Source organism: Pteropus vampyrus, unplaced genomic scaffold (genome assembly GCF_000151845.1).
Source record: "Pteropus vampyrus isolate Shadow unplaced genomic scaffold, Pvam_2.0 Scaffold434, whole genome shotgun sequence".
In the NCBI taxonomy this organism is placed as follows: Eukaryota; Metazoa; Chordata; class Mammalia; order Chiroptera; family Pteropodidae; genus Pteropus; species Pteropus vampyrus.
The window spans coordinates 1,429,694-1,453,339 of record NW_011889215.1 but is presented as its reverse complement, the minus strand read 5'-3'; the positions used below and the strand labels follow the sequence as shown (position 1 = coordinate 1,453,339).

At 36.9% G+C, this 23,646-nt stretch overlaps 1 protein-coding gene across 18 annotated transcripts in view; it reads right to left on the bottom strand.

Moving 5' to 3' along the window:
• Positions 1–2,269: 2,269 nt before the first annotated feature.
• CEP192 (centrosomal protein 192) overlaps positions 2,270–23,646 on the bottom strand; it is a 130,202-nt gene continuing 108,825 nt past the window's right edge. For 15 of the 18 annotated variants that reach the window (XM_011381317.2, XM_023523968.1, XM_011381316.2 and 12 more), the window contains 9 exons: positions 20,448–20,553; positions 19,797–20,004; positions 17,353–17,432; positions 16,334–16,429; positions 12,651–12,770; positions 11,915–12,033; positions 9,390–9,519; positions 8,875–8,933; positions 2,270–2,714 (listed from right to left, as the gene is read on the bottom strand). In XM_011381317.2, coding sequence (XP_011379619.1) covers positions 2,576–2,714; positions 8,875–8,933; positions 9,390–9,519; positions 11,915–12,033; positions 12,651–12,770; positions 16,334–16,429; positions 17,353–17,432; positions 19,797–20,004; positions 20,448–20,553 — 1,057 coding nt within the window. In that variant the 3' untranslated portion in view covers positions 2,270–2,575. Of the gene's footprint in view, positions 2,715–8,874; positions 8,934–9,389; positions 9,520–11,914; positions 12,034–12,650; positions 12,771–16,333; positions 16,430–17,352; positions 17,433–19,796; positions 20,005–20,447; positions 20,554–23,646 lie in introns of those variants that run through there. The other 3 variants (XM_023523964.1, XM_023523972.1, XR_002777456.1) reach the window with 3 other exon arrangements.

Below are 23,646 nucleotides of genomic sequence, written 5' to 3'. Positions count from 1 at the left end.
GAATGCGTAGGATGATGTTTACTGGGAGTAGAGAGAAGGGATGATAGGACATTTGGGTCAGGGCATTGAGCACTGCTGGGCAGTTGGTCACATCACACATACGAGGCACTGACCAGGTCCAGAGACACAGTGGTGACTGTGGGGAGAGCAGGTCTAGTCACACAGAGCTTACAATAAGAGGCAGTAATGCTAGCCCTGGGGAGCGGCTGCAAATACAGATTAACGTTAGCAGAGAGGTGTGACTGCACAGAAACCATAATAAATCAATTGCTTGCAGACTCATATCAAAACCCTATCAGTGAGTGGCAAGTAACAGCTAAGCTGCCTCTGGTGGCAGGCTTTAAGTTAGAATCCAACACTTATTTTAGTCTGCGCGTGGCCCGCCCATTATTTTATTAACCACTTCCATCTGTGCCTCTCTCCCACACTGCACTGCACGCTTGTCTCAGTCACAGTTCTGGTAAGCCCACAAGCTAACCCCAGTCAAAATGAGTAAAAAACAAACATTACTGGAGAGCTTCTTTGAAAAGGGGGAAAGACCCAAAGATGAGCTGCCTGCATTGCTAAAGCTAAGAAGCCCTTTACTATTGGTGAAGAGTTCATCATGCCCACTGCTAAGGACATTTGTTGTGAACTTTTAGGAGAGGCTGCAGTCCAAAAGGTGGCACATGTTCTCCATTTGGCTAGCACCAAAACTAGATGAATTGATGAAATAGCAGAGGATATTGACTCACTGTGACATGTAATCCAGGTTGATGAGTCTGATGTTGACAAAACAATGCTTGTTTTTGTGCGATCTATTTTTCAGGAGGATGTGCATGAGGACATGCATGTCCACTTTTGTTGCCAACCAACACCATAGCTGCAGAACTATTCAAGTCTTTAAATGATTACATATCAGGAAAACTGAATTGGTCATTTTGTGTGTCTGCCATGACTTTCTGGTTTCACTACTTGGGTTGAAGAGGTCGCTTCTGAATGTGTCTATGTACTGTGTCATCCGTAGAGAAACGCTGGCTAGCCAAAAAATGTCACCTAAATTTAATGTTTTGCAGGATGTGATTAAAATGATCAATAACAGTAAAGTACACGTCCCTAACTCGCATGTTAGTGCAGCTCTGAGAGGAGATGGACGCAGAGCTCACGTCTCCTCTTACACACAGAAATGAGATGGCTTTCTAAAGGCAGATCACTGGCTGGAGTTCGAGTTATGAGAATCACTCCTTAGATTCCTTAAAGAAAAAGTCACTGCTGGCAGTACATTTCAGTGACACAGAATGGGTTGCAAAACTTGCTTGTGTGTCATATTCAACCTGCTTAATCAACTCAATCTGTCACTTCAGGGGAGAATGACAACTGTGTTCAAGTTGGTAGATAAAGTGGCTGCATTCAAAGCCAAACCGGAATTATGGGATGAAGGGTGAACATTGGAATTTTTGATGTTTCGAACATTAGCAGAGATTTTGAGATTTGAGCCAGGGCCTTCTTTCTCCCAGCTGGTGCATGATCACCTATTTCAGCTTTCAGAAGAGTCTGAGCTTTACTTTCCAACCACGAGACCCCTGAACTGGGAAGGAATGGATCCACAACTCTTTTGTGAATAAGCCAGGGGAATTTTGTCTGTTTGAAGAGGATCAACTGCTTGAGATCGCAAGTGACAGTGGCCTTAAAAGTGTGTTTGAGACAACTTTGAATCTCCATATATTGTGGATTAAAGTCAAGGCAGAATATCCGGAGATTGTCACAAAAGCACTTGAAGCCTGCTTCCATTTCCAACATCCTATCTTTGTGAAGCAGGGTTTTCTGCAGTGGCAGCCACCAAAACAAGATTAAGTAGACCGGACATAAGCAACATACTTTGGTGTCACTGTCTACCATCACCCCCAAATGGTAACATCTAGTTGCAGGAAAACAAGCTCAGGGCTCCCACTGATTCTGCATTGTAGTGAGTTGTATAATTATTTCATTATATATTACAATGCAATAATAGAAATAAAGTGCACAATAAATATAATGCCCTTAAATCATCCCAAAACCATCTCCACTCCTGGTCTGTGGAAAAATTGTCTTCCATGAAACTGGACCCTGGTGCCAAAAAGGTTGGGGATCACTGAGCTTAAGGACAGAAAGAAAGAGAACGAATTTCTTAGGGGAAAGGAAACTATGCAATGGAGGAGAAAAATCATGAAACAGACGTAGGGGCTTAAAAATAATTAGCAGAATAAAGCAATATTCTGATTTCTGTATGACATCATAAAGAAAAGACAAGTTCAATGAAAATTAACTTTATTTCTGGATATATCACATTAAAATATATACCATATTTACTCAGAATATCATAATTAATGCAAAAATAGAAATCTCTTCTTCCCTTAAAAGTTAAGTACAATACTATAGTTTAAATACATGATATTTTAGTCAGGTCTTCAATCTTAGCTTCTCAAAACAAAAAGTTCTACTGTTTATATATCTAATTTATCATACAAAACATATACAAAAATATAATTGTAGTGTAGAAAAGTGAAGTCACCAAAATATAACTCATGCCCTTTACTTTACACAGAATGTATTCTAGTTAAATTTTTTCAAGAGCTTCACCAATTAGTCGAATAGCTACACTCTTGCATTCGTCCGTTTGAATGACAAGCAGAGCTTCAAATTTGCCCACCGACTTTGGTTTGAACTGCACAGGCATGTTGATGTAATGCTGGGCTCTGCAGAGAGAAAGGAAAATATCAGCAGTCTGATACTACGGTAACAAGCAAATAACCTGCCACAGTTAACCACAATGTCTGCAGAGAGCTCAGTAGGTTTTTGTGAAAGAAACTAGTCCAGGTACATTCAACTTAAATTTAGTTCTCATTTCTTTGATGTATTATTTAACACGCAACTGGTACAAAGGAGAGAAAAATCTAAATCAAACAGTTCTGTATATATATTCCTGGCTAGCCAATAAAAATGGAAAAGGGGAAATCAGAGTTCTGATCTATGGTGTATGGAACTGCATATTCCATCTACAAAAGCAGGTGCCTATTTACCTAAGAAAAAGTGAGAGCATACCCTACATATTCCAACCTTACTGACTTTGGCAGCATACTCAACTGGGAAGAGAATAAACTGATGTGTCCCATGCCCATCACTAACAGGGCTGTATAGTTTTTGCTCCAAAAATTCACATGAAACCTCTATTAAAAGTCATCTTGAAAACTTATTTTCAGATTATATTGAGGCAGGTAATGCGTGCCCTATGTCTTCATAAAATTAGATCCCAAGAGCTTCAAATATATAACTTTATTCTAGTAGTGAATACATATACTTTATCATTGCCTATCAGCTGTTATCAACTTTCAGTCTTAATCATTTTTTGGTCAAAATTTACAGCTTTTAGACTTCCCTTAGAAGGGAAGTATTTCAATCCTTAGTCTCACCTCAGAGATACATGTTTTAAAGTGTAGGAATGAACTGATATGCTTTTGCTTCCAATGACTAGAAATTTAGAAAATAGTTTATTTTGAAGCTCTTTTCCTAGATATAACTTGATAACATAGGAAAAGATGATATATCTATATCTATATATAACGATATATATACATTTTAAGTCTGGGTTATTTTTCCCAAATGCATTAATGCCTTATTTTCCCATGTCAAAGCTAGTGTGCCTTTAAAAAAAATGGTACCTAGTCTATGGCACTGAGAAACTACAATTTTCTCTTTCATGTTAGCATTTCTATACTCAGAATAACACAGTACATTTTGCCAACTTAAGGGGCTTTATAATTTATGAATTACTAAAAGTAATAAAATATACCAAAATAAATTTCTGGAAGATCTCATTATTAACAAATTTCAGTATGGAATATAAAACTGTTCTATAGTCAACTGAGGAAGTGTTTTTAAAAACGTATTATGATAAACATATATCTGCTTTAGATTTATAGGTACTTTGAATAAAGTGGAGCGCAATTTAGAAAGATCCATGAAGTTTAATATAGCTAGAGGACACTACTGGTAAGAGGGACATTTTTAAAATGTCCATCTTGTACTGTTATTAAAAACTGTTTTAATCTCTGTTTCTCTCTCTCTCCCCCTCCCGCCCCCACACACGGGAAACGGTAATTATAAAGTATGCTGAACCCAATGGAGAGGTCTAGTTCAAAACCTTTTACTAGCTGATGACTAATTTTATAGCAAAGGCACATTAGAGCAAAAAACACATTAAGAGAACAGAGAGGCAGCTGTGGAAGTGCACTCTAAACTGCTTCATTTCTTATGTGCCTCCATTAATATTTAAAGAGCTTATCAGAACCTACGAACTACATAAACCATAATTTTTTTTTTAATTTAAAAGAAATACCTTTTGTAAGAAAAAGCTAACACATTAGCACAGCCAAGGTGCCATCATTATCAAAAAAATTGAAAATAATTTAAGTTGCTTGGTTCCTGTGTGTGGGTGAAAAGTAACAACAGCTCAATGTTACTGTTGTTCCCTGGCTGTGACTTTGTGACAACTGCCTTCCCTCTCAAAAGACCTGGCAGGGTGTGCCAGCTCAGGAGCTGGAGTGGACCAGGACCTGCAGTGCACTGTGTGCATGGAGACCTGGGCACAGAACAGGAGAAACACAGTAGCTATGACATCTCGGCAGAGATAAGACTTGAATAAAATAGGTTAACAGAAGGATGCTTTTCAGGGCTAAATGTAAATATAAACGAATCTTTTTTAAAGACATGAGAAAGGGATGATCACCTAAAATCCAAAAGAACCTTTACCAAAAATTTAATCATTTCCTTTTACCTTCTTTATAATCTATCACTAGGTAGGCTAAACATCCCCAAGATACATTCATGCTTACCCTCCTCTGCATTAGGCAAAACCCCTTAACTTCTGGGGGGTAAGCTCTCCTGCCTCTTTATGTTGTAGTCAGTTTACACTTCACAGTCCCTGTGCCAATTTTGTGTGTCGCTCCAGAACTTACCGAGAGTAGCCCCATCAGGCCTCACAACAGTCTTGGGAAAGGTGCACATTTATAAGGCAATTATTACCTCATGTACCCTACAGATAACTAAAGTCACATTATTACTTTGAAGTGTGCAGTTAATAGTGTCACAAAGCAGAGTTATCTAATGAATGAAAACATGTTTAATCAAAGGCTGCAAACTGTTTCTCAGAACAGATATGGCTCCACACACCAAAGTAAGCTAACTATTTTTCTCAACCAGAAATTATAATTCCTGAGTCCTTGTCCAAAGTCAAAGTGTCTAATATTTGGGGTAAATGCAAAAGTACCCAATACTTATAAGAACAGCACCTACTATTTCAGTTTTCTGGTAAAAATTCTCAAGTGAGATACTATAGATCTGTTTCTTCTCCAAAGTTGAAAGAAGTCATTCTTATGTATAAAGAAACCAGTTTTTCCACTTTCTTTAATGTAAAATTTAAGCTTATGAATGTGTCATGAGAGAAGTTTTCTATGACTTAGAGCTTTTTCATTTGGTTACACAGATCACAGAATTAGTGCTTTAAACACATGATTTTCTTACTCTTATTTTTATCAAATTTATACTGACTTTGTGCTATTAGAGTTGATGCTGGAATTTGTAACATTACATATTTATCCTAAGTTCCATAATGATAGTTAACATGGATGAAAACTTTCTGGAAACTCATCATGCTCAGAATAATAAGTATCTGCCAGTAATAAAGTATAAAAGTGCCTTTTTTAAAGTTTAACTTCAAAGCATAAGAATTTTTAAATATTTTAAAGTAATATGTTCAAAGAGTATAAAGCAAACAAAATATCTATTTTAAATGCTAACTTATGTAAACTGCCCAAATTTTGCTGAATTTAAAAATATTTCTCATGTTTCTAAGTTCTTTTAGAAGCTATTAACACAGTAGCTGCATAGAAAAGTAGTGCTCTAATTTACGACAGCTTAAAATTTTCTGGCACTGGGATGGCAAGTCAACAAATTCCACTCTATAAAAATGTCTACTTTTAAATGGCTAATAATGAACACATTTTATATTTCAAAACTGATTTTAGAAAACAAGTTGAAGCTAAACAAAATGGCACCTCATTTATAAAAATTGAATTTCTCATTTTTTCATCATGTCTATAATACTGAAGTCAAGATGAACACGAAAAGGAGAAGGAAGAAGACAGTGATAGCTGTTGCTCTTAAGACAACTATTAAATCCAAGTAGGTTCATACAGAAAAAAATATTACTAGCTTGTTAAAATATTTAGATGATGAAAACTAAAGACGAGTAATATGAAAATAATTTAACATTAATTGCCAAAATTACATTTGATTTTTGGTAATGTCAGTATTCTATGAATTTATAATACTTCAATGACAACTACTGTATACCACAGAAGGATTGCCATCCCCAATTCCCCTTATATCTCTTCATTTAATTCATCTTGTTTCTACACTCCATATTAGCAATAGATTCTGCTGCTTGCAACACTATTGTAATGGAACAGGTTTAGGGTTTTCCTTTTTTTCTGCAAAGGGTCAAGATAACTAATTCGGCTTACAAATTTCAGCTGAAATAGAATTTTTTAAAAATTGGTTAAGAAAATGAAGCAAAGACCCTAACATCAAAAGAGAATTTGAAACCACAATGTATTCAGTAATGAAAATTAGAAAATGAATGTTTAACTCCAGGAAAGTTTTGACTGCTTCATCCTCTAACCATAAAATGGAAAAGTGACATAAAGCTAAACAATTTAACACCTATTTTAAATAATGATTCTTTACCAAAACTATAGATGAGCGGAAAGCAAACATTTTTTTAAAAAATTATGGTGACATTGGTTAACAAAATCCAAAAAGTTTCAGGTGTACCATTCAATAGTAAGGCATTTATATATTGCATTGTGTGTTCATTGCCCATAGTTAGATTTCTTTCTGTCACTACATATTTGACCCCTTTTCTCCCAGTAGATGGGGCAAACACTGTTTTTTAAAATAGTTGGTAGTAGGCTGTTCAAGGGAATTTAAAAAAATATATAAGATTTCTTGAAACTTTTTAAAGAAGCTTTATTTTTAAAAAATCGTCATTATTATTTTAGATGAGAGATCCTTGACACAAAAATCTGAAGCCCTTCCAGTATGTTCTGCCAGGTGTATGCTAGTTTACATGAACGTATTCCACATGATCTACTTCATGTTTAAAGATATACAACTGTCTAAAGCTGGTTAAGATCAGGGATGTGAACCAGGCAAAGAATAAAAGAGAAACAGAATTAATAATGCAGTTATGGTAAAGTTCAAACTCAGATAATAACAGTATTCGGTATAGCTCGTTTATTCAGAATCTATTTGTACTCAGTTACTAAAATGTTACCTCAACTGGGAATTTAAATAATCTATTTTTAAATAAATGGAACTGCTTTGCAGTTATGCCACTATGTATTTGCAGTACCAACCTGTTACACTATAATACCACTAGTCTTAAATCAATCAGGGCAAACTCACGAACTTGAAAGGTCCAGAGACCACTGGGAGACAAGAACTCAGAGCAGAGAAGCTGGAAAATTGGGGTTTAGTAGTTTTTTAAAACTTAGGCCTTTCTCTTCTACATAGTTGTGGAAGGGATTAAATGGGAAAGCACTGATAAGAAACCGTGATGTTATATCGAAATCTCTGGAGTTAGTTTTGATGGATCCTGCCAGTAAAGTCAACTAAAAGGAAGGTTTTGTTAACAACGGTAAAGATACCATCGTCTGCTGCGCGCTTCCTATGCCTGGGCACTAAGGCTCACACATCTCTTACGTACTCCTCACAACAATTCTACACCATCAGGAGCATTATCATCTCCATTTCACCAATGAGGAATTGGAGGCTTAGCGAGATTAAGTCTATGATAACTTTCCAGATATATTCATCATTGAATTTGTAGTTTGCATCCAGGTCAGTAGCCTTGGAAGGCAATGAAAGTGCTTACCTCCCAAGTACGTAAACAACATGTTTTATATAACATAGGATAGGAAAGAAAAGGTAAGAGGTGTAGGCAACAGGCTTCCCCCTTTTCAGGATCCCGAGATACATGTAAGTTTCCATACTACAGCACTGTTGGACTTAGTAACTCAGTGAAGACAATCCTAGAATGTTTACCAAGTGATCCAAGTTTTCACAGAATATGACATGTTTTTGGAATAGTCTCCTAATGCTAAAATGAAAGGTCTTATAATAATTAAATGGTTTAATTAAAGATAAAGATAAAATTACTCTTCAGTGTTAAGTCCAATAGAATCCTATTAAAATTCTAAATAAGAGACAAAATTTGAGATTTCAACTTAAATGACATCATATGTAAAAAGAAAATTAGCAAAGACAACAAGAAAATAAGGTGATGATTTAAGAACAATACAGGGTATTTGAAGAATGACAACTGGAAAATACCATAATGAAAGTAATGAAAGTTTCCCCAAATAACCCGGGGAAACTAATATTTGTCCAAATTAGTAAAAATTTAGATCCCTGATTCTCAGCATAGTAAAAATAATATTTGAAACAGGAATTATTCTAAAGTTAATCACAAGATAATTAAGGTTCAATGTATTTATACATGGCTGGCAAAATACCAGGTAATAGGAATCATATGTAAGTCCAAAACACTGCATGAAGTTTGGGTTGCTATACTATAAAATATACTAGTGGATAGTCACTAAATGTTTTCCCTGCGGGCTCCTTATCTCTTTTCCTATTTATGAAGACCCATGTGTATATTGCTCTGTGGTGTTCGTGACAAAGATGAGGGGCTGCAACAGAGAGAGACCTCCCAAGTCTTAACTCCCAAGAGAAATCTCGATATCCTGAAAATGGAGTCCTGCACTAGGATAACATTTTGATCTATGATAAACTCACCTCAAAGAATATTTCGAATGCTTCACGTAGAAAGGCTCTCGGGGGCTTAAAAACTTCAGCTGGAATTTAATATGAAACACTTTATGAAGTTATGCAAGTTAGATATTTGAATATACATTTGCCTTTGTAAATTTAAGGATAGCCACAAAATTTGGTTAAACAATACTCATAAAAATACATATAAGGGTATTTTTAATACGAATTTACTCTAGTTTTGACTAAAGTTAAGTATTATCCAGAAATATGTTGGTCTGATGGTACAGAAAATATCAAAGAGAAACAGTTAAAAGATAAAAAACATGAAAACAAGCGCTAAATATTTTTGATTTTCAGCTAAAGGGTCATGGACTTACTATGATTTTCTTTTCAAATATATTTAAGGCATTTTAAAAAATTAACTCATTATTACAACTTAAATAAAACTATAACACCAGCTTTTAATTATCGGGAAAATGTTTATCAAGTAGTTGACTACATTTACTTTTTCAAAGCCCACAGCAGTATTTCCAACTTACCGAGTGTGTAATAAAAGAATTATTTCGCAAATTGACTTTTAATGTCCTCGATTCACCAACTCTAGTTGGCAGAAACCGATATACATCTTCTGGGGCATAAACTCCACGGTGGGTCAAGTCAAGCTGTCTGCTTTGGAAATAGGTTTAAAAGTCATCTATTTAAAATCCATAGTAATTTAAACTATATATATGTTAAATTATGAAGTGTTACTTAGTGTTTTCTCTCACAACTCAGTTAGAAAATAGTTTTCTAATGGCCATTTGACTAAATTGTACAAAGATAATATGCTGACAGCAGGAATACTCTTACAAAGGTGCTGGGTTAGCTGACACCTCTCTCTGTCCCTCTTTCTCATTAAAGTCTGGGCTCTCCACTCATCTCAAATCCAGTTTATAAAAGGTGGTCCTTTCACCTGAGTTCATTTCACTCTGGCTGCTCACAGCCCAGTCCATTGATAATCTTCATTTTTACAGGGACGTAGACTACTTTGAGAATGTGACACAAGCTCTGGCCTCTAGGTAGCATCTGATAGTAGTGACCACTTCCTCTTGCCTTGGCTTCCAGATTCCACACTGCTGACTTTCATTTCTCTGGCCACTTGTCAGTCACCTCTAATGTTGCTGTCCCACAAGACTTGGCCCTGGACATCCCTAACTGCTCACACAACACTCTTTGTAGGAAATCTCATCTCAGTTGATCCAGTGACCTCAAACTCAAGTATTCTCAGATTTGTTTCTCAGCTCAGACTGAGCCTCTGGGCAACACAGCCAATCATACACAATTATCTCCTTATGGCTATTTCAAAGGTATCTCCACAAACACAGAATAAACTTGTGATCTTACTCTTCAAACTTGATCCTTCACTTGTATTTCTTGTCTCAGGGAGCTGACACTGACTCTCTCTTTCTTACGCCCCTTTATCCAATCCATTAACCGAGTCCTCCAAATTTCCTTCCTATATACTTCAAAAGTGTCCATTTCTCATCATCTTCCTTGACACTGTCTTAGTCCTGGAATGCTTAAGAATAATCTCTGACTTGTTTTACCAAATGTATTCTTGCTTCCTTCTAATTAGTCCATACTACTGTTGGAAAGGTTTTTCTGTCAATACTTTAATCTGATCGTGTCATTCAATGGCTTCCAGTACCTTTGCAGATAATGCCTGACACACAAGGCCCTGTGTGGTCTGCACTCTGCCCACCTCCCTCTCCAGCCTCACCTCATACCACTCTCCCACCACCTCTGTGCTCTAAGCCCATAGGCTGCTTTTAATTCCTCAAGAGCCAACAATACCCACCACCCTGGTCACTGACACAGTCCTCTTTACCTACGTTATTTCTACTCATTCTCCTCAACTTAAAGGTCCCATTTCAGGGAGGTTCTTCCCAGATATAACAGATCGAGCTCCCTCTGTCATACTTCCTGATGTTTCCCATTTAATTCATTCCTTTCCAAGTCTGTTAATGTGATTGATTTTGATGAGGCTCCTCCCCCAGAAGGTGAAGTCCGTGGAGGCAAGACCAGGGCAGGTTTGCTCATGGTCTTATCTCTACTGACCTACATGCAGTGAGCACTCAGTAAGTAAGAGATGAGCGGATGAGTAAATAGCAAAGAGAGTGTAGTGAGAACAGATATTCTTTAAAGGATTCTAATTTCTTATGAAATGTATCCTTTACTTCTATTAGAAACAAATGACCACATTTATATTAAATTCGGCAGGTATTTAACATATATTTTTCTTACGAGTACATTCCTCCAGAACTTAGACCTAAATATTAGTTAATTAAGGATTATTAGAAACATTTTCATTAGGTAAAATACTTAAATATTATCATTAAAGCTGTGTAAGTTATGAGTATAAAATATACATTTTTAGAAGCTTTTAAGAATCTACTTTCATTTTTTTAAAATGTTTTTGGGAATGTAAAATGGTACAACTACTTTAAGAAAATTATTTGGCAGTTTATTTTAAACTTAAACACATGCTTGTCATATGACCCAACAATTCTATTCTTAAGTACTTTTACTCCCCCAAAATGAAAAAATATGTCCACAAAAATACATGTACAATAACATTCACAGCACCTTCATTCATAATGGCTCCAAATTAGAAGATACCCAAATGTCAACAAGAAAATGAATAAATAATGATATGTTTGTAGAATGGAATACTAAACAAACAAAAAGAAAGGAAATAAACTACAGATATACTCAACAACACAAATGAATCTCCCAAAAAAGTATGTTAAGTGAAAGAATCCAGACAGAAAGAATGCATATGAAAATAAAATTCAACGAAACTAACCCATGGCAATAGATAACAAACCATGGAGTGAGGGTGGGGGTTGACTGCAAAGGGACACAAAAAAACTTTCTAGAGGGAAGAAAAACAGTCTCTATCTCGACTGGAGTGGTAATAATACATGTAAACTTGTAGTTAAAGTCATGGAGCATTTTACTGAATGTAATTATACTTCAATAAAGTATTGGGAAAAAATTTATAAGAATGACAAAAACAACATACCCATGTATGAGAGAAGCCTCTGATGCAGCTTGTCTTCGAGGCTTAACTAAATTATCTATTTTAATAAGAGTATTTGTAGAAATGCATGAATTTTCAAGCTCATTTTCTGCTTTGATACTCTGTATTAAAAAGAAAATCATGGGGTTGAAGAAGAGAATACTTTAGGAAAATATATGGACATTTATCTATTTGAATTCTACTGTTTCCTTCATAATTTTTTAAAAGGGGACAATATTTTCAAATTCCCTAAATCTCAAACCCTATACTTTGCATTGTTCAGTTTCTTACACAAGTGCACACACCAACACGTGTACACACACACACAATCTTACCTAATCATGTCAGACAGATTTCATAAAGGCAAACCCAGACCTCGAACATGCCAGTCAATAAAAATAAATGATAAAATTAAGATTACAGATGGGGTAAAAGGGATTAAATATGTGGTAACAGAAAGAAATCTAATCATGGGAGGTAAGCACACAGTGTAAATATGTAAGTGCCTTACTGTTAAAATGTACAGCTGAAACTTACCCGATTTCGTTAACCAATGCCACCATAAAAAATTAATTAATTAAAAATAATTAAGATTATAGAGCTATACAGGAGAATTAATGAAATTAGAATAATACCAGGGAAATATTCTGCATTTTCAGGTTAGTTTTTCATGTCTGCTTCACTTAGTGTTTTTAATACATATACACAATAATTTACTTAAATTCAATGCAATACTCACTCGTCCAGAGAGTTGAAATCTCAAGGTATGTTTCATGTGAGGTTCTTTAAAGGGGTGACACTCAACGTCCCAAAACTGGGCATAATCCCCTTTATCTCTGGGCAAAAATGTAATGGAGACCTACAAAACACATCCAGGAGAGAAATTTAGATGCTGAACTTTACATGTAGTCAGATTAGCAATTCAAAGTGTTGGTATGAAAAATTAAATGGAAAAATATTTTTGCATTGGCTAGTTTTGCCACTAATTGAAAAAGAATTTAAACAATTCTATTTTGAGTGGGCTTGTTACTATACCAGATCCAAATTACATTTGTTTAGGCTTTATGTAACATATTCTACAAAACGTAAATTTTTTTAATTGGAAAAAAAAAGTTATCAAAAATTCTAGAGCTGTCAAGTACAAGAGCTAAATGAGGAAGGTTCGACTCTAAACACACAGTTCAGTCTTCCACTGCAATGCTTATGGAACCCTCTGCTGGCCAAGTGGTAAAGTACTAAGAGGACAGCACAAAACCACTTAAAGGAGAGGACAGGAAGAACATACAGAAAATGTGAAAGAAGGATGGGTGTATAACAGGAAGTAGAAAAGAGAAGCACCACTATGCTACACATTAGCAGCTTTTATAATTAACTTCAGAATGTCAGTCAGAACCAGTAACCCTGACCATATAGCTCAACGTTATAGATAAAAACTATATGCATAAAACCTATGAAAAGCTCAATAATGAGGAAACTATAATATTTACAAATAGTATTTTATAAAGTTTACCAGCATTAAGAGCTTTCTTTATCAAAGAATTTAATGTTAAAAATACTGACTACTAGTCAGGTTAACAATTAATCAATATCTTTGATTCTGAACTTAACATTAAAACACTTAAGTGATCTAATTTTTGTCACTACAGAACACAATGCAGCCAGCAACCTGAGAGCATGGAGGCAAAGGCAGGATACTGATCAAGGAGATGAGATCAAGATTAGGGAGTTACACTGAAAATGACAAGGACACTGAGAAAATCAAGGAAGAACGAAAACAATCATGTCCTAAGTGGTCAAAATACACAAATTATCTGGAATTATTGGTGGCAGTAGCATGTATTCTACAAATCCCACTTCTATCTCCTTCCAACATCAAAAAATAAAAAGGATAGAAACCTATTACTGCATGTTATACAGTAGAGACATAACGGGAACTTTAACATTCATTAGCTTATTTAATTGCACATCAAATTGACCAATGTTTCAAAAAAGGTGTACATCTTTTACTTTAAGAATTAGGTTGTAATAAACTATTTTTTCCCCCTTCTGAATCACTATTATATAAATCAATAATTGTGCTATTTGGTAACACTCCCCTAAATGGTCCCAGAATGATGTGCCTTGCTTCCCCCTCCCCCACTTAAATTAAGAAACCAGACCTAGAATTCATTTGACAAATGTGATTTGACAATGTGGTAAGCAGTTAGTTTGGGCCAGGTTATATAATGATGAACACAACAAAATTCAGAAGGTTACATTTCTATGTTAAGGATTATGTGAAAAAGAGAAATTCGTGGGAGACAATCTAGTCCTGCACCCTCATTATTCTTTTCTTATAGCTTTACTGAGATATAATTCACATATCATACAATTTACCTATTTCAAATAGTTTTTAATATCTCCAGAACTGTGCAACCATCACCACAATCTAACTTTAAAATATTTTCAACAATCCATAAAGAAACCCTATACTATTATCAAGTCCTTTCCCCTTCTCCACTATCCTCACGCTCAGGTCCAGCAACCATGAAATCTACTTTGTCTCTATAGATTTACCCATTCTAGATATATAAAGTAATTTAAATCATATAATATGTGGTCTTTGGTATCTGGCTTTTTTCACTTAGCATATTCAAGGTTCATCCATGAAGTAGCATATTATCGGTAATTCCTTTTTATTGCCAATTGATATTTCATTGTATGAATATTTTGTTTATCCATCCATCAGTTGATGGACATTTGGGTTATTTCACCCTTTTTGGCTATTTTGAATAAGGCTGCTATGCATGTTTGCATACAAGTTTTTGTTTGAATACTGGTTTTCATTTGGGGGGATATATGCCCAGAAGCGGAATTCCTGAGTCATATAGTAATTTTATGTTTTCCACACTGGTTGTACCATTTTTCATTCCTACTAGCAGTGAGTACATTAGGGTTCTAATTTCTCCATATCCTTTCTAACACTTGTTATTATGTTTTGTTGTTGCTGTTTAAAAATCATAGTCATCCTAGGGGGTGTGAAGTGATATCTCATTGTGGTTTTACTTTGCATTTCCCTGAGGACTAGTAATTCTAAGCATCTTTTCATGTGTTTATCAGCCACCTATATATCTTCTTTGGAGAAATATCTATTCAGATCCTCTACCCATTTTTTTAAACTAGTTATTTGTTTTTATTGGGATACAACTTAATTCTTTTGCATGTGGACATCAGTTTTCCCCACACCTTTGTTGAAAAATATTCTTTTCCTTACTGAATTGTTTTGGTACCTTTCTTGAAAAAAATCAACTGACTAGAAGTATTATGGTTTATTTTGGGGCTTTCAAGTCTATTCCACATATTCAATATGTCTATGTCAATACCACACAATTTTGATTACTGTAGGCTTGGAAATTAGGAAGTATGAATTTTGCCAACTTTGTTCTTTTTCAAGATTGTTTTAGTTATTCTGGGTCCCCTGAAAATCTTTATGAATTTTAGATCAATTTAGGGAGTACTGATGTTTTAATAATGTCAGGTCTTCTGATCCATGAACATGGAATATCTTTCCTGCTTATTATTATTATTATTTTTTGCAACTTCCCTTCAGATATTGAACTTTTGTTGAGCAATGTGCCTGTTATCTGTTCTATTGCTTTGCTCTATTATGGCCTGAAAGATGAAATAAAATATGCTTGTAGAATTGGGTGCCTTTCCCAAAGTCAGAAATCCTATGGAAGCCTGGTATATAGACACAAACTGCATACAGTTTGTGATTACCATCATGGCTCAAAGATTCTTTTATGGTCAGTTATGAGTTCACGACATTAGTCTAGAACTTATTATAAGTCTGATCCCTTGAATAAATAAATGAACCAATATTATATAAGTGCTATAGTTTAAACAAGTTTCAGCTACTAGCATGAAAAAGTATATTACTGAGGCCAAATGAATGACTAGTGTCACTAAGAGAGATTTGACGGGGCTATATCAGGTCTACAAATTAATTAAAAGGGTCATGGTACTAAAGGGATCTGTCACCACTTACCCATGAAAATATACTAATGACTATGACATGAACATTAAGCTGTTCTGATATTAGTAGATTTTTCTGACTATAGCTGGTGGACAAAACTATTGTCTAGATTAGCACTACTCGAAGTACTGGCAGCCTGAGGCTACATGAAGTGCTTATATGAGAATGTATATCAATCATACCACTAAGCATGGTATTTTGTTTTGCTGATCAGAAAGCAAGACTTATGGCTGCAGGAAACAGTCCAATGTTTTGCGCTGAGAAGTGTCCCTTCTGTGGCAGCCTGGCTGTGACCAGCACTGGTCTAGGCGAAACAAACTGCTCTGGATGGAAACAAATGAGACACTTCTGGCTAATCAACACCATGTTCTTACCAGATGGCTGTAAAAAAAAGGATCAAAACTCACCTTTTGGATTCCATGGCTTTCCAGTATACCAGAAATAGGAGAACATCTGAATGCTGCATAGGTAGCTCTAAAAACATCTCCACTTTCATCAACTCCCTACAAAGTAACCATTTAAACAATCGAATGACCAAAAAAATATAAAAGCAACGAGTCAATTCAGAGTAATACCTTCATGGTTATCGAGGACACCCAAACCCAGAAAAAGAGAGCTCAATGCCTGCTGTGGAGTGGGAACGCTATTAGATCTGGCTCACACAAGGGCTCATGCTGACTCTTCTCCCTATATTAGCAGCCATTCCTCTCTGGCTAGTGATCTTTAGAACGCTGTTCATAATGTTGAAGGGCTGTCTCTTCTGCAAAGAACCTGAAGACTTGCTGAGTGTACATCTTAACATCCTACATGATACCAGTTCTTTATTTTCAGTAGATCCAGCATTCTTTTACACATGCTTTGTTAATATTATGGCTCAAAACTGTTACCATCACACAAAACACATGCCAAAAATGCCATGTGGTATTCTAACCAACACACATGACAACACACTCAGTTCAGACAGTGCCCACCAGCAGAGACTATTTGCAATATACAGAAGGTTAATAATACTCAGTGGCAAAGAACATTCAATTCTATCTCCTGCACTAGCACTCACTGGTGAAAAACATACAACAGTGATTAGAACATGGGAGGGGAAAATGTATGTGCACATACACAATGTTCTATAATAAAATTCTAATATATTTTTCAAGATAAAGTTATTTCAGATAAAAATCAGGGCTATAGAAGATAGTATTAAACAGAGTAAGCGCATATTTTTACACACATTCTCTAACTTTACTCTCAAAACCACCTTGTGAAAAGAATAGGCATGTATTAGCCCCACCTATAGAGACTATCAAATAAATGAGTTAGTGGAACAAAAAGCCAATAATCTCAACCTATGTTAATAATTTGATTTTTAAAACACCCTGCCTAAAGTTTAAACATTAAAACAAATATATTCAAGGCAATTATTACTGACCTTGACATAAGGTGGTGCTAAAGATGACAGATGCCACTTCACTTCTGTGTTACCATGATTCTCAAGTTCCAGATAATTTTCTAAAAGGAACACATGTGTAACAACTCAAACTCTTGGAGAGCTAAGTAAACAAGCAGATTACAGTAATAATATGTGACAATTACCTGTAATGATTGTATTTTTTCCTTATGATGTGATTACTTCATCATAAGGAAAAGAATACAATTATTAGATCCCTAGAGGAGTCCAACAGGAATGATAGTATTTCCTAAAAAAATCACATTTGACAGGATCCTATTTCGAATTTCATCAAAGTGCAATGCAAAGCTACTGAAAGACTTAAGGAAGGGAGCAATGAGGTGACTTGGTAACTTATGTTTTTAAGAAATTAATGGCTGCTGTGGAGAAAAGAGACTGCAAAGGGGTCAAGAGGAACCCTGATAAGACGTCACTGTAGTAGTTGAATCAGTACAGTGGGAGGAAAAGCAGTGGGCAGATATAGGACCCATTTTGAAAACAGACTGCAAAGGACTTCCTAATGCACTGGATAGGAAGAGGGAGGGAAGAGAAATCAACTTCTAGAGATTTGGCTCAATGAAATGGGCAGACAGTGGAGCCACTAACTGACAGATATGGGTGAGGCTAGAGGAGAAGCAGGTTTCATGGGTAAAACAAGAGTTCTGTTTTTGCGAGATGTCCACATGCAGAAATTGAGCAGGTGCCTGGTGGGTACATCTGGGGCACAGGGAGAGCAGAGGGAAGGGAACACAGACAGGCCCAGGAAGAACAGGAGTCAGCAGTGGAACCTGAGAAGGAACGCATGAGGCAGGGAAAACCAGGAGAGCGTCCAAGAAGGAAGCATTTCAAGGAGGAAGAGTGGTCAACAGTGTTGATGAATTAAATTAACAAAGACACATAAAAGAGATGACAGATTTGGCAAAATGGAGCTTTTCAGTGACCTCAAAAGGAGTGGCAGTTCAGGGTGTGGTGGTGGCAGCAGCTAAATAAACTGAGGAACTGAAGCCAGGGAGCACAATCATTTCACTAGCAAGAGGTATTGAGAAAGAGGGCAGCTGCAGCAAGGAGATGTGGGGCCAAGGAAGGCATTTCTTAAATAGTTCACAGGAGAGCATACTGTGTACTAATGGAAATGCATCAATAACGGGGGAGGAACTGATGACACAGGAGTGAGAAAGAGCTGGAAGAAGCTCAAGAGGGCAAGAATAGATGGGCCTAGATCTCAAGCAGAAGGGTTTGTCTGTGGTGGAAACAGCCTTTCATTTAGCCTCAAGGCTTCTATATTTTCAACGATGTGTGAAACAAGGTAAAGAGTTGGAAAGAGAACAGAATTAAGAGAGGACAGGAGGAGTAGGAGCTTTGAGAAGAAAGGAGCTGCTAAATAACTGCTGGAGATGGACCAAGGAGGGCTGGGAGAAAGCCTAGTGTTGATCTGAGAGCTGAGCTCATGAATCAGTCAGCGTGTTTGTAGTTTTCTCCAGAAATGTTATTCTGTAGGGTAGAGACATGGAGTAAGTAGACAACTGGTTTTAACAAGGGCTAGGATTTTGCCAGATAGGAATGCAGAGGGAGAGGGGGCACATGGCAGTTAAGAATGTTTGTGCAGTAGTAATTACAATGACAGACTTCAGATTTCAAAGAGGGTTGTAAGAGAAGTGGGATATAGGTAGGACAATGGAGAATGAAAAAATAGTAGGGTTAATAACCTGGAAGTTGGAATGAGGTTAGAGAACTGCTGTAATTCCTACAGTAACTGAGCTATAAAGACAGGGGTGATGGCCAAGAAGTGACAGTCCTGAAACCGAGAGCGAAAACATGGTATAGCTATTGGTGAAGACAAAATCCAGGAGTGAAAGAAGGAAACCTGAGTGGAAGACAAAACCAGTGAAAGGCTGGGAGCTTAGAAGGCCAGGTGATAAATGGTCCCAAATCTCTTCTAATAGTCTTTCAGTCTGAGCTGGGAGGGAGGAACTGAGGAGGAGAGAGGAAGAGAGAGATGGGGTGTGAGGGAAGGGTTGGGGGACAGAGAGAGGGAGAAAGAGTGAGAGAGACAGACAAACACTGAAATTCAAAGTCACATCAGTACGTAACAGAGCCAGGCTCTACTCATTTTCCTTTCTTCTTCAGCTACTAAGCTATTAGTAATTCTAGTCAAAGATCTAGTGAGAGTTGGGGAGGGATGGTTCTAACCAAGTAAAATCTAAGGCTCCTGGAATACAAAGATTTGTTAAATGCTGAGATGTAAAAGTTTACGATTTTTAAGCTCTGCCAAATCCAGCTCATCATTGAAATAACTGTCAATGACTACTTGATTTTGTCCTGCAGTAAAGGGGTAAAATTTTATACCTATCACTAACACATGGTTAACTCAATTACACTCAATATGTCAGTAGACATTTTAATTAAATAATCTTGTGACAGGATACCTGAAGTTTCACCAGGTTCTACTGTAGGAAAAGTAACAGTCTTGTTTCTTATCTCAACTTTTGTGGAGGGTGGTTTTGTCATTGGTTTTACCAGATGACTAGCTGAAGGCTCAGTTACTCGAGAAGAAATTCCAAATGAGCTGGAGGCCAAAGGAGTGAGAAGTTCTTCCTGGGTCAAGTCTTCTCTAATTTGAACTTTCACAATTTTCTGAAATGGGCCAAATAAAAGGATAATAAGACAGAAATGTAACTATCTTTCTTAAAAAAAAAAAAAAAAAAATCCTATTTTTAAGTCATAGGGGAAAGTAATGCAAAACAAATGAAACACTGATAAATTTAGAAATTAGTTTATTCAGATCTCAAAGTAAATCTCTGACTTTATGACCTCTTCTCAAATGCTCTTTTTTTTTTCCGAAGCAAATTTGGCAAATTAATAATGGCTTCTAGACCCCACTCTCCACTCCTGCCTCAACCCAGGAAAATCATTCAGAACATTAATATCTACTAAATGCTCTATTTAAATAAGTCCATTGGGGCTGAAAGAACATATACTTTTATTCGATTTCTGAACTGTAAGTGCTAAAAAAGGATTATGACACCTAAGCTACAAAAGAAATGTTGCTCGGAAAAAAAAAAAAAATTAAAAAGTACCTTCTGTCCATTGTCACAGTGTATATAGATCAAACCACTCCATGGGAATATTGAATGTTTTGTGGATAAGGTGGAATTAGGACTCACAAGAATTTGTAGCTTACTCCTTAAAAAAAGAATTTAATAATGAAAACCAAGAATATTCTATACTTTAATACCAATAGCCACAAGAGTTATAAATACTGTTCTATCAAAGACTATTTCCTTATTGCTCAGACAGAGCAGAGAACAGAGATGAGCTCTCACACACATCTGATTTTGCATTCACCCGCAACACAGTGGCTAACAAAAAGTTAAGTGGCATAAACCCATGAACCTAAGGGTGAAACTCTTATGAAAACAAACCGTACAGTAGAAAGTTCATTTAAAAAGCAATTCAGATACAAATTTCTGGAGCAAAAGACCAAAACTACAAAAGCTCTGAGCCACTTGATAATAAAAAATGAAACTGTCACAGTATAAAGAGAATGTAACAGGTGAGGAGAAAACTGGAAGAACAAGAAAGAGATAAAATGAAATTAAAAAAAAAAAAAAAGGTTATTTCTTTTTTTTTCTCAGTTGCTAAAATTTTCTATGTTCAATGTTCTCTTCAAGAGCTAAAGGATGTCAAAAAAACTTTAAATTGTGGATGATGTAGTTAGATTTGTGCCTTAAAAGAAATCACCATTTACCAAAGATATTTTGGTACACGTGTCGAAAATGGCAAAGATTTCTGGTCAATATGGCAAACTAGGTAAATGCTGTGCTTACCTCCTCTAGTGACCACATCGAAATTGCAACTAAACTACAGAACAACCATCAGTGAACATTGCCTGAAGTCTAGCTGAACAAAAGTTCTATAACTAAGGGTATGTAGAAGAAGCCACATAGAGACTGGTAGGAGGGGTGGAGACACGAAAGGGGCTGGCCCAACACTCATGAATGGTGGTTAAAAATTGGGAGGAAATTCTTGGCTTCAGAGGTCCCCCTTGAAGAGAGATGGGTCCCAGCCCCACACCAAGCTTCCCAGGCCAGATTTCAAGTGCCAGGGAGAGAAGTTTCCACAACTCTAGCTGTGAAATGCAGTGGAGATTGTGGCCGAGTAAGATGAAGGGTAGCTGCAGTCTCAAGTGTTCCTTTTAAAGGGCCTATGCACAGACTTACTCTCTGACAGACTCACTCATTGAGCTCCAGCACCGGGGCAACAGCTTAAAAGATGCCAGGACATACAGGGAGGAAATGAATTGTCTGGCTTCATGGCAAGGACTAAAGGGGAAGCTTTCACCCAGAAAGATGTGCCGGCATATGCCATTGTTCCTTTGTTGAGCCTTCTCCCAACCCAGTATGCAGATGGAGGTGGACATCATATCTGAGGCTCCATCAACCAGGCTAACACTATTCGCCTTGCCCTGGTGATTCTGAGACCCTGCCCCACCCAACTTGCGGGCCCATCCAAGCAGCTGCCAGTGGCTTTTCCTTAAAAATAGTCTGTCTTGGCTCAGGCTGCAAAATTTCCTAAATCTTTCATAGGTTAACAAACCCTAAACAAGCAGCATCTGCCCTTGGCGTGCCCTGTATCTCTTGCAAAGCAGCCCCAAGCCAACCTCGATTCATAGGTCAGCCTCCCCCAGGCACTTCCAAGCCCAGCACAAGAGGCAACCAACTGCAGATCACTTTGTTGCTCACACTAAGTGGCCTCTGGCAGAACACAGGCAGCAGCTGACCTTGGCCTGAAACAGAGCCCCTCCCAAGAGGCCCCGCAAACAACACACCCAGTGGCCAGCTTCAGACCACACTAGAGCTCCACCTGACTACCTCCACAAACAACACACCCAAAGAGCAGACTCAGCAGGCACCAGAGCCCTGCAAAAGTGAATCCTGCTTCATAGGGTCAGCTCCTGTACAAGAGCCCCTTCACTGTAATCACAGCCAGTCTTCACAAACAATCAGCCTGAGAGTTGATCCCTCTCACTGATATGCCAACAGCAACCGAGGCTTAACTACAACAGGAAGGCACACACAATCCACACAAGGGACACTGCGCCCCACAGGACACCTACTACATAAGGCCACTCTACTAAGGCTGAGAAACGTAGCAGCTTTTCCTAATACATACAAAGACAGGGAGGCAGCCAAAATGGGAAGACAAATGAACATGTCCCAAATGAAAGAACAGAACAAAGCTCCAGAAAAAAACTGAACAAAGCTCCAGAATAAGAACCAAACAAAATGGAGACAAGCAATTTACCAGATGCAGAGTACAAAACATTGGTTATAAGGATGCTCAAAGATCTCAGAGAGAGATCTCAAAGATCTCAAAGAGATAGAAAACATGAAAAAGACGATAGAAAACATCGAAAAGAACCAGCCAGAGATGAAGACTAACTGAAATGAAGAACATATTAGAGGGAATCAACAGTTGATTAGATGAAGCAGAGATATCAAATCAGCGATTTAGAAGATAAGGTAGCAGAAAACACCCAATCAGAACAGCAATAAAAAAAGAATTCAAAAAAATTAGGATAGTTTAAGGTGCCATTTAACATCAAGTGTACCAACGTTTACATCATAGGGGTGCCAGAAGAAGAGAGAAAATAAGGAACTGACAACCTATTTCAAGAAATAATGACAGAAATCTTCCCTAACCTAGTAAAGGAAATAGACATACAAGCCCCAAGAAATGCAGAGTCTCAAACAAGATGAACTAAAGAGGCCCACACCAAGCTACATAATTAAAAGCCAAAGCTTCAAGAGAAAGAGAGAATCTTAAAAGCAGCAAGAGAAAAGCATCTAGTTACCTACAACAAAGTTCCCATAAGACTGTCAACTGATTTCTCAACAGAAACTTTGCGGGCCAGAAGGGACTGGCATGAAATATTCAAAATAATGAAAAGCAATGACCTACAAACAAGATGATTCTACGTAGCAAAGCTATCATTTAGAATCAAAGGACAGATCATGAGCTTCCCAGACTAGAAAAAGCTAAAAGAGTTCACCACCATCAAACCAAAAGGAGTGGAAAAAGGTATTTCATTAAAATGGAAATTAAAAAAAGCATAAAGTCCTGAACCTAAGGGTGAAACTCCTTATACCAGACAAAATATACTTTAAAACAAAGGCTATAACAAGAGACAAAGAAGGATCCAGTAATCCCACTTCTGGGAATTTATCCGAAGAACCCCAAAACAACTACTTTGAAGGGACATGTGAAAATATATGT